This window comes from Meriones unguiculatus, chromosome 3 (genome assembly GCF_030254825.1).
Source record: "Meriones unguiculatus strain TT.TT164.6M chromosome 3, Bangor_MerUng_6.1, whole genome shotgun sequence".
Classification (NCBI taxonomy): Eukaryota; Metazoa; Chordata; class Mammalia; order Rodentia; family Muridae; genus Meriones; species Meriones unguiculatus.
In genome coordinates, this window is record NC_083351.1 from 123007054 (window position 1) to 123019212 (window position 12159).

Genomic DNA, 12159 nt, shown 5'->3' on the forward strand with positions numbered 1-12159 from the left:
GGGTCATTGGGCTCCTTGGAGCCAGTCCAATCCTCCTTTCAGGAGATCTCCAACTCCTGAAACAACAGCAACCAGGAGCAGTAAGGGAGAAGCAGGAGCAGCCTTGTTCTTTCTCTTCTTTACACTCTCTGGGCTCTGACATTTATTCCCTCTCCAGAGTCTTCAGATGTAAACTATCTGCAGGTGGCAAAGAGCTCCCAAAATGAGCACGAAGCAGATTGCTGCTCTGGACCATCTGAATCAGTCCCACATCCCACCTCTAGTGCCACCTTTTCCCGTTGAAGGGCAAAGACAATAAGGCAAGATTGTTCAGGCCGAACAACTTGCCAACATCTTTCTCAGAGTGCTTGATGGGAGCCATTCCTAATGACTGAAGAACAAGAGAAGTGCTTTGATCAAAAGAAACACCTATCTGTTTGATAGAAGAGATTATTGTTACAAAAAATGAGTATACAGCCTGCCAGTGCACTTCATCATTCACCCTCATCTTTAGAAGATAAGAGGCTGACAGGCCTCTTGCTCTCCTCAGGTGCAAATCACAAATAGGCAGCCCTGAGTTCTTTTTTATTGAGACAAGACCTCAACTTTGTTGCCTTCAAATTTACAATACTTCTTCAAATTTACAATACTTCTCCTGCTCCTGCCTTATGAGTGCTGGAAATACAGGTGTGAGCCATGATATTTAGCTGAGAGCTTTGGGGTTTATAAACCCATAGGCTTTAACCCGTAACAGCTAGTTGCATGGCTTTAGAAGCCAGCGGTTTGTCTTGGTGCTCAGGCAGAGACTCTTGCTGTGAGCTCTGAGTTCCATCACCTGACAGTAGTTCATCTCCTGGTCTCAGGAGCCAGGCCCCTCAGCTTTTACACACTGATGGTTCTCTAGATCTCCCTGGTGACCAGGCTGGAGGGTCTTGCAGTAGCAGCTTTTAGAGCCTCTTGCATTCTAGTCTTAGCTCTCCAGTTCTTAGCCCAGGCTGTACTCTCTGGAACTCTCCAACACATTTTTTTTTCTGATAAGTAGTCTCAGGCTGAGTGTTACAGGGTCTTGGTGTCTTCTGTTGTGATGAAGACAACAGGTGAGCAATAAAAAATAATCCTGGAGAAGCCTCTATTGGGGCTGACTTTTGCAATACAAGATACTGCCCTAGTGAGAAGCCTCCAGCCTGCTCTGAAAAAACGTGAAAATTTGTCTGCTTGTGAGCCAGAAGAGGTACATGACATGCTTGCACACAGCCTTACATGTACATGACAGCTAGTTCTACCAGTTATGAGTCTCACATATAAACCAATCACATGTGTTATACATGTATGGACTATAAGCCTCAAAGAGAAGCAGATTATGAGGCACAGCTGTTTGGTGCATCATTAGAGTTGGTGCCTTATCCCACCATCACAGAAGATTGTTATTAATATTACAACATCCATGGGCTCTGTTTACATGTATATTATCTCATCTTATGAATTTCTGGGTGATATTTTTCCATTTGCATTTTTATAAAAATTATATGAGAATGAAATATATTCATGGGTTAAGCAAATGGTGGTAATCTGTGGGATCTTGTGGGCAAAATTCAGGATAATGGAAGTTTATTTATAGCAAGGCTGGGGTTTGAGCCAATCGTCCAGATGATTGGCCTATGAAGACAAATTCTTTTCCTGGATTCAATTCTTGGAATCAATTCCTTATGTGTCTGCAAAGTAAGTGATCTCTGCGTGACTTTCCACCTTCACTCTTTTTCTTATAGAGCCTCCTTGGCTACACACAAGATGAACCTAGCTCTGGCATATTTTGAAAAAGCAATTGGCAATGTGATCGTTACCAAAGGTCATGGCACATCCGATCTGATCAGTTTGTATGAAGAAATTGCCCAGATTGAGCAGCTGAGGAAGAACCATGAGCAGGCCATCCAGTATCTGCAGCAGGTTGGTTCTTTGGCAGGGTGGTCAAGAGGCCTCTTGCTTCTCATGATAAGGGATTAAAGTTGGTTCCTTATTTTAACTCTAACATCCTAAGTGGTGGAATTGGTTCCATGTTAACCTTGGCTCTCCTCCAGCCCCATACAAGAGCCTCCAACCTAAAAAAAATCCTGAGCAGAGGCCCCTGACTCTAGTAAACATGTATGTTCTGTGACCTAATCAGGAGTCACCATACCACACCCCTCCTAGGCCTCTCATCTCTGTCAGTGCTGGGAAGAAACCAAGTGTATGTCTACCCTCAGGGGAAAAACACATAGGGGCAGCTGAGCTTGACTTGAACAAGATGAATAGGGTAGACTCACGGTGAGACAGCTCAAAGGTGTTTGCTATGCAATTCTGGTGATGAAATTTGAACCCTGGAATACATGTGAAATGAGACAATAGATTCCAGAGAGTAGCTGTCTGGCCTTCACATGTGTCTGTACATGTGGATTTGGATGCACTCACAAATAATAATAGTCATAATAACAAATAAAATGTAAAATCCCACAAAGGGTCTCCTCATTCAAAACCCATGCTATTTTGTTACAATGTGTCAGACACCCTTTTAAGTTCATTGCAGATGCTTTTATTTCCAAGCCTAAGGTTAAACTAACCAAAGTGTGTCTCACTTGGAGGTAACAAATACTCAGGCAAACCAAAACATAGGAAAAAGTATTGAGCCTATGACATGAAAACCATTTAAAGCATTTCCACTTAAAATTTACTTTAAAATGTTAGTTAAATTCCCCTTCTCTTTTCTGAATAAAAGGCTGCAGTGCCCAGGTCAGCACAGATATGCTCACATGCTATATTTCCTATACTAGAAAAGTAGTAGCATAATCCCACAGTCTTTGTGAAAAGCCAGGTGGTAAAGAAGAGGTGTGGCAAACCGTTTGGCTGAGGGGGATTGGGTGCTGGTGGTTGCACTTTGTTGTGTTTTGGCGGGTGTTCCTGCACAAAGAGACAAAATGAAGACACTGACTATCATTTCAGGGAAAATCAAACTTGTCCCAAGGAACTCGATGACCCTAATCAGCAGGAAGTAGTCTAATGATAATGATGCTCCCTATCCCTTCTATTCTTCTTTCTCTTTTCCTAGTGTTGGGGGTTGGCAGGGTGGAAAAGGATGGTGTAAGGGAGGTAGAAAAAGGAAGCCACAAAGTAGCTAAACACCAGTTATAGATCAGAAAAATGAGGCACAGAGATACCTAATTCAGCTGAAGTTATATGGCTGACAAGTGGCAAAGTAGAGATTTGAACTAAGGAAACAGTGTACACACTTTGCCTTGTGTCTCGGCTCCATAATCAGTGGGATGATAATAACCTTTTAGCTCGAGAGAGTTTTTGGCTGGTGATCTGGTGTGCGTGCATGGTTCTTTCCTTGCTGGTAGCTCTGGGTCAGCTGTTTTCACTCTTCTTTCCTCCTAAGTGGCATACTTTCCATTTAAACACAAACTATTAATAATACCTCTAATAAGTATTATCTTACACTTTAATGGTTACTGAATGCCAGGTGGCCTTATAAGCACTCTACATGTATTATTCTATTTAATGTTTACAGGAATTGTCTATGACAAATACTATTTCCATCATCTTTTTCTCCTATATTTGAAGAAGTTAAGGGACCCTCCTATATCATGATATGTGGCTAAGCAGGCCTGGAGCTCTTATCCGGTGTTTTGTGACTGTCTTTGATTCTGACCTCTTGAGATGCTGAGCTAAGGTCAGTGTCTCCTGGGCGACCTAGTAGAAGTGATGTGGCTAAGACTTAGTTAGAACTAACCACAAGATGGTTATGCCCAGTGTTTGCATGTGGTTGAGTCCTTTAATCTTTCTGAGCCCTAATCAGGAAGAACCATACATTTTGTCTGCATAAGGTGAAAAGACTTGTTCCCCACCCACAATAGGAAGTGGCTGAGCTGAAACTCACACTCCATTCTCACCTAAGTCTGTGTTTAGTTGAGTTGGCTCCCAGTCAGCTAGCAATTCTGACAGCTGTCGAAAAATGCAGTGAAACACTGCCTCTCAGTACTGACTTCTCATGCTTTTCTAGACTGTCAGTGGGTACTGAGCTTGGCATGGTTTCTAGACTGTCAGTGGGTACTGATCTTGTCATGGTTTTCTTTTTTCCAGGCCTATTCTATCTGTGTCTCCTCATTTTCTGAAGTCAGCCCTCAAACAGCTGAGGCGAGTGCTTTACTAGCTAAAGCTTATGCCATGTCCGGAGAATCCCAGCACAGGGGTAGGTGGAGGAGGTAGCCTTGCATTTATCATCATTTATCAGTGACATTTGAGAAGCAAACTGACCAATGATCTATATATATATATATACTCTTAATGGAAAGATAAACTGGTCACAATTTTGTACAAAATCAATTCTATAATTGCATATGATGTACCTGATAACGTCCTTCTGAATTAATTGAGCACCAAAATCGACTATTTCCTGTATTACCCTAGAACGTCTGCCACATTCCCCTCTCTAAGCTATGGAGACTATGCACCCTTAAGCATGGCTCACAATGAGGAGCCAGTTCGCTCAGCCTTTAACTCCTTTTCTCTGGCTTACAAGGGAGAATGATGTAGCAGTTATAATTTTTTGACTTATGTTCAAAGATGATTAACATACTAGAATTTCTAGATGAAAGCTAAGTGTTTAATGAATCCTCCAACAAGACCCTCCTTCCAGCAAAGTTGTCATTGTGGAACTGGATGTCGCTGGAGAGACAAATGAACTAGTGAGGGATGACAACACTAGCTTGAGCAGTTTAATGGACACTGGAGTCTATGGTTAAAGAAACTTTGCTCTGTCTTGGATGCATAGAGGATAGGGTGGGGTCTGCCCCATCAGAGGAATTTGGAATCTGTAGAGAATGTGAAATGTAAAATGTCTTTTCCTTCTGCTTGTAAAAGTAATCCATGCAGATGCATGCTTTTTTCCAGTTAGAGAAACGGGGGAGGGAGGGAGACAGAGAGAGAGAGAGAATTGTAGAGAGACAGAACTATTTTTTTTCCTGTTACTAATTTTTTTTGTTTTTTTTTTTTTTTGTTGTTTGAAGTTTGGTATTTCGTTTTCTCAACACTGAATATTCATTGAAAACTTATTAAGTCTGAATTTTCCATATAAATAATTTTCTCCTTTTAAGATCTATATATACTCATAGTGTATGCATTTCATGTATAACAGATTTAACACTTTGCAGCTACAAGAAATTTGATATATTTGTATGTGAAATATTTAGCCTTTTATGTGAGAAAAAACTAATTCTAAGACAGCTTATATTTTCTCAATATTCTTAATTAAAAAACAATTATTTATTTACTCTCTGTGTGTCTCATGCTGATGTGTAGGCATGCTTGCATGCATGATTGCACTTATGAATGTCATGTGCACATGTGAAAATCATAGGACAAGTTGAGGGAGTCTTTTCTTTGACCATGTGAGATCTGGAGGGTTGAACTCAGGCCATCAGGTTTAGAAGCAAGCTCCTTTACTAGTGAGCCATTTTAGCAGCCTCCTGTATATTTATTTTTAATATTCAAGAGAAGATGTCAAAAATTTACGCTGGAGAAAAAAAAATGTCTCTTCAAAATAAGGTGTCAGAAAAACTGTATTACCACATGTAAAATCTTGGGACTCAATCCCTATCTCTTATCCTGTAAGAAGATCAACTCCACATGTAATCATCACACACCTTAGTATAAGAATGGAAACTCTCAAACTGATAGGGGTATAAGTAGGGAAAACACTTCAGGTTATTTCCACAGTAAGCACGTTCTAATTGTGACATCATTCAGTCAGAAAACAACACCAACATGTGACAAGTGAGATTTCATGAAATTAAATGTTGCACAGCAAAGGAAAAGGTTGAAGAGGCAGCTTACAAAATGGGAGAAAATCTTTACTATCTTTAAAACTGATGAGGTTAATTTTTAGAATGTGAAAAGAACTAAAAAAAAAAAAAAAAAAAAAAGAAGAAACCCAAACAATAATGAAATGAGCAAGCAGTTCTCAAGAGGCAAAATACAAATGGCAATGAGTGTTGGTGGTATGGTGGTGAACATAGAGCCTTCTAAATGGCCAATAAACATAAAATAATATTCAACATCAGTAGCAGTAAGAGAAGAGCACACAGAGGCTAAAGTGAGATTCTATCACCCCAGTCACAATTCACATGAAGGCATGCTTTTGTTAAACCCAAGTAAAACCAGATGTTTTAAAATGTGTATCTTTAAGCCTTATAATTAACTAAGTTAAACTCCAACTAGATTAATTATCCATTAAAACTCAAATAAAAATTTTGATGGATTAAACTTTATAATAAATATCAGAGGTGGGAAGTGGTGGCATACACCTGTAATCCCAGAGCTCAGGGAGTCAGAGGCAGGTGGATCGCTGTGAGTTGGTCTACAAAGCAAGTCCAGGACAGCCAAGGCTACAGAGAGAAACCCTGTCTCGAAACAAAAACAAAAAACAAACAAGAAAAGCAGTTCTAAAATAGAAATAACTAAAATTAAACTCAGAGAAAGGACTTTCTAAGCACACATAAAGGTATACAATGAAAGAATTACAGACTTCAAAGTCTTTCTTTTTTCAAGACAGGGTTTCTGTATGTAGCCTTGCCTGTCCTGGACTCACTTTGTAGACTAGGCTAGCCTTGAAGTTACAGAAATCTGCCTGTCTGCCTCTGCCTCCCTAGCACTGGGATTACAAGCATGTACCACCATGCCCTGCAAGTTCAAAGTCTTAACTAGATCAATAGAACAGGAGAAAAAGGAAGAAAAATGAGGTTTTGGGGAAGAAGGATACAAATAGAAAGGAAGAAGTTAAATCTTCTCTATTTTTAGGTGACGTGGTACTCTATGTAAAATACACTGAAGATTCCACTCTCAAACACAGACATGATAGTCACTTGCAGCAAACTAGTAGGATAGAAAATCAATATACTAATAACAGTTAAAATGGCAGGGTCATTTATATTGGCAACCCAATAAATAACAGAGTTATAAATCTAACAAAATACGTGAGAAGTGGCCATAAGAAGACTGTTAAACCAGGTGAAAACAATCAAGTAAGAGCTATTTCTTGTGCATAGATATGAATACCCATTATTTTTTGAGATTGAAGTTCTTCCTAACAGACCAAACCCTATACTAAGGAAAATATCAGCAAGTTATTCTGTGTACATTGAAAAACTAAAGTTTATATGAACAATTTAAAGAAAAACAAGATGGCTGCCTGGCCTACAACTGTTATGTAAACATGTCCTGATCCAGATTTGAACTTGTTGAACCATTTCATCATCAGGGTAGCCTCCTGGCAAGAAGAGAAAGCCCACAAGGCATTTGTTTAAGGTAGCATCTCCATTTGTAACCCAGGCTGGCCTTGAATTCCTTATGTAGTCCATGCTGGCCTCAAACTGATGGCAGTCTTTCCTGCCTCAGCCCTTGAGTGCTGGAATTATAGGAGTGAGCTACCATATTCTGGCCATAAGAGTACATTTTCAAATAGTAAAACTTGGCAAATCATATCTCTGTATATATACATACTTATATACAAATATATATATATACACATATATGTGTATATATATATAATTATATATGTACATATAATATATACATGTGTATATGAATGTAAATTATATATGTCTATATTAAATATAGATGATAAATATATGTTATATGTTAAATACACAAAATTTCTATCAGAGTTTTAACTAAAAATGTAGTCTTTCATAGCTAAAAGTATTATCTTTCACTGCTCCTGGGAGTCTAATATGGTAATTATTTTTTGGCCTTTAGGATAACAGAACATTTGGACAAAAGCCTTTCCCCCTACTTGAAATGCATGTATCTATTTCATCATGAGAGTACTATCTGATTCTATCTAATCCAGTCTTGGACTTTTTCTGTGTTAATTTTTAATTTTTTCACAATTTATTCATTATATATCCCTATTTAAGCCCTCTCCTTCATCTCTTCCTAGTCCCACCCTCAGTCTTAGACTTTTTCAAGGTCTTTGTGAAAACGCAGGAGCAGGCACACTATCAGCCATGAAAATGTCAATGGAGCCAGAGCTGATAGTAGATGTTTGTGAAGCCTTGAGGTTTGTTTTAAATAATTTTCTCCATTTTCCAGATGCTGTTGAGATATATTTTTTAAGGAGTATTAGTACATATAAAACACTGGGCTCAGAAAACTATGACACTCTTACTACCATTGAAGACTTTTGTATATGGCTCATCCAAAATGGTGAAAATCAGGTAAATGTTATCAAGCCATAAATATGATTCCTATTTTATTAGATATCGATGACCTTTTTTTTTCACAGTTCAAAACTAGAGCTCACAGAAGTCTCAGATAAAACTAGGCAGAACATATGGGATTGCTGTTGGTTATGATACCGATAAAATAATTTGCTTCTGTTGTAATACATGACGTTCTTCAAATCCAGAACACTTTAATCTTAAACCTTTATAAATTTAATAATTTGAGTCTAAACTAGCTACTACTTTTGGCTTTAACTCCTAGTTTCTTTTTCTTGTGGTGGTATTTCCCTTTCAGTCTGACCTTTATCTCTTACTAGCCAGAATTTCATCTTGACATTTAAAAAAGTTAGGTAAAATGCTTTAGATGGTATCTTAGTTATGATGTCTATTGCTTTGCTCTGATGAAACACCAAGAGCAGGAACAATTTCAGGGAGAAAGAGCTTATTTCTGCTTACATCTCCACACCATAGTTTCATCACTAAGGGACGTTAGCACAGAAACCCAAACGGGACAGGAACCTGAAAGCAGTAAGTGAAACAGAGGCCATGGAGGCTTGCTCTTCATGGCTTGCTCAGCCTGCTTTCTTATAGAACCCAAGACCACCAGGTCATGGGTAGCGCCACCCACAACAGGTTGGGCCCTTCCACATAAATCCCTAATAAAATTATCTACAGCTGATATATAGATGCATTTTCTCAATTGGGGTTCCCTCTTCCCCAGCTTGTATCAAGTTGACATAAAAACAAACCAGCACACATACTGACATTTTTACTTAGTGTTCCCATTAGTCTATGTCATTGCTTAAGAAATTATGACCTGAGCTTTACGTATTTAAACACAGTAGAGACCTTTGTGTGTTATGAGATTCTACATAACTCTGAACTGATCAAACCAATCTTGAACTTCCTCAGGAAAATGGGAAACTTGGATGGATTTGACATGGTCTCATTGGCCATATGACAACTAGTTTAAAAGTGGATTAATATGCATATAGTTGATAATTTACTTACATTCATTAATAAAAGCTTTTTGTCACACATAGAAGTGCTTCTATCACTAGTGACATCTTTATTAATTAGTATTTGTAAAATGAAAGAAGCATAATGATTTATGACATTTATGACATTGGAGCCTAGTGGCTCCAAGGTCAATTTTGAATCTCAGTGCCATAGAATAATCACATATCTGTAATTTTACTTTCAAAGACAAATTGTTCATCCTTTAGTAGCTTGTTCTTGTTATATGATGATGCAATAAACATCATGATCCTGTTTATAATAAAATATACAAGCAGTGCTTTACAGCCCCCCCCTTCTAAAACCAGACATCCTCTAGGATAGCAAGCTCTTGGGAAAAGATAAAAAGGGGCCTGAGTGCAGGTGATTCCTAATCTATCACACAGCAGGGTTTTGAAGTGATTATTTTGCCATTTAGAATGGAATCACCATGAGGGCAGGAATTGTGGTCTGCTTTGTTCACTGTGCACCCAGTGTGTGAAATAGTAACCAGCACATAGTAGGTGCTTAATACCTATTCATGACTTCACCTAATTCATAGTAGGTGCTCAATTTTACTATACATCTTCTGCTCTAAAAAGGAATTCTTTACCCTCCCTTCAAGCCTGATATGAGCTCATTGTAGCACACTAGAACAGAAATGCATATGAGTTGGTCATCTGTTTAATAGACCAGAAGAGAAGGAAATAAAGGCCACATATGCAAAGCCCATGTTAATCTGATACTTTGTCTGGGGAAACTGGCAGCTTTCTCCCTGATGCTATAGAGTAGGAACAAGAATGCCCACTATCAATGCTTTCTTTTAACCTTATACTGAAAGTACAGCCAAAGTGAGCAGGCCAGAAAAAGAAACAAACAGTATTCAAATTAGAAAGGGGGCTGAATTATCTCTTCCAAATGATGAAATGTTACATAAAGGTCCTAAAGATTTCTCTCACACACTCACACTTAAACTAATGTTCAACCAATTTAATTTAAAAGACAAAATAAATGCAAAAATATGTTTTGTATTTGTGCACTATTAATGAAATATCCAAAAACCAAAGTAGGAAAATAATTGAAAATAATACCATTACATAAGTATTAAAAAAGAACATACTTAGAAATAAATTTAGCCAGGTTGATAAAATATTTTTGAATTCTGAAAAAAAAAATAGAGAAATCTTTTAACTGTATCTATACTGAAAAATACAAGGTGTAGAGTTTTGAGATTCCTGAATTATTGGTATTGTTTCCTGAAAAGCACCAGTTGACATACTTAAAAATATATTATTTAACAACCTCTACCCCTAAGGCTCAAGGGAGATTGCAGGAGAGGAAATAAATTGTTAGAGCCAGAGGACCAGAAGGACTGGTGAGATGTTTTTTTTCTGGACAGAACATGTGTGTGGCCCTCATGAACTCTCAACAATAAAACCTGCCCAAGACTGTGGGGCCAGGGTACCATGGAATCGGGAGCAGCCAGTCTTGTAGAGTGATGTCCAGCCCTGAAAGTCTCATCTCAAGAGCGGTAGGAATGAGGACTACTCTCTCCCCTGCACTGTGCCTGCATGTCCCCCACCTCTGCCACTCAGGTTATAGGTTAGATTTCCTTTCTCCTTTAAGGTCATATCCAGCAAACACCTAGAATTCCTCCTCATGCAAATAAGACATTCCTAGCACCCTGGCCCCAGCCAATGATGTACACTCACCCCAAAAGCCTCCACCCACTCCCAAGAGGTTTAAATAGCCTTTGTTCCCTCCAATTAAAGGAGCTTCTCAATGAAGCCAGCCTCCTAAAAGTATGGTCTTATGCTCACCCACTGCCACTGAGGTCTCCGTCACCCCTGGCCGTTCCTGCCCACCCCCTGCTTCCTCTCCTCTGGACCTACAGGCCACAGTTGCAGAGAAATGGGAGGGGGTGTAGCCTGAAGGGCAAAAGACCACACCAGTCAACATACCAACTGGGCAAAGGATCACAAAGCGCTTCTCCCAGGTGAAGAGCTTCAAGGCAGTCAGTGGCTGATGAGGGAGGGAGAATTAAGTTTCCCTCAGGTATGAGACCCCTAATATGTTGCCAAGCCTAGAGGTCATGAACTTATGAGGGGAATGTGGAAGAGTATATGAAAGAAGTTGGAGAGAAGAGAATGAAGAGTAGAAAGAAGGTAGATACAGCATACTCAGATATGGTGGAACTCGCCTGTGGTCCCAGCATTGGGGGAGGCAGAGGCAAGGGAGTATCTATGAGTTCAAGGTCAGCCTGGTCTACAAAGCAAGTCCAGGACAGCCATGGCTACACAGAAACAAAACAAAATAAAACAAAACAACAACAACAACAAAAAAAAAAAAAAACAACACACCAAACCAAACCAAACAAAAACCCATAATCAAATAAAAAACAAAATATGTAAGCTATGTTTTGTTCAGTGTGCACATAAAAGATGACGACTATATGTTCAACTTAGTTTGAAAGAAATGTTCTGTTTACACATTCCAAAATGGATAATTAAGCGATGCCATATACAATTTATGAGAGTACAGCAATAACTAAAGCCCTTCACTCACTCTAAATAAAGTACATTTTATATGAGAACACCAAAGGCCATGGATAGCTAAAGCCATTCAAAGCAGAAAGTACACAGCTGGAGCTATCATATTGTCTGACTTCTAACTACAGTACAGAGCCAGAGTGATAGGTGCTATGGTATTGGCACAAAAACAGACACATAGATCAATGGAACATGATAGAAAACCCAGAGTCAAACCCAAAACACCTAATCTTGACAAAGGTGCCAAAAATATGCGCTAGAAAGATGATGGCCTCTCTAACAAGTAGTGCTGGCAAAACTGAATATCTCCTATAGAAAAATCAAATTAGTTCCATATTTCTCACCCTGAACACTCAAACTCAATCAAGGGCCATATTTTAAAA

General features: G+C 38.9%; 1 protein-coding gene across 1 annotated transcript in view; it reads left to right on the plus strand.

Moving 5' to 3' along the window:
• Ttc23l (tetratricopeptide repeat domain 23 like) overlaps positions 1-12159 on the plus strand; it is a 64072-nt gene that overhangs the window by 35213 nt on the left and 16700 nt on the right. Inside the window, exons 6-8 of the mRNA XM_060380452.1 lie at positions 1746-1923; positions 4093-4201; positions 8101-8225. Coding sequence (XP_060236435.1) covers positions 1746-1923; positions 4093-4201; positions 8101-8225 — 412 coding nt within the window. The remainder of the gene's footprint in view (positions 1-1745; positions 1924-4092; positions 4202-8100; positions 8226-12159) is intronic.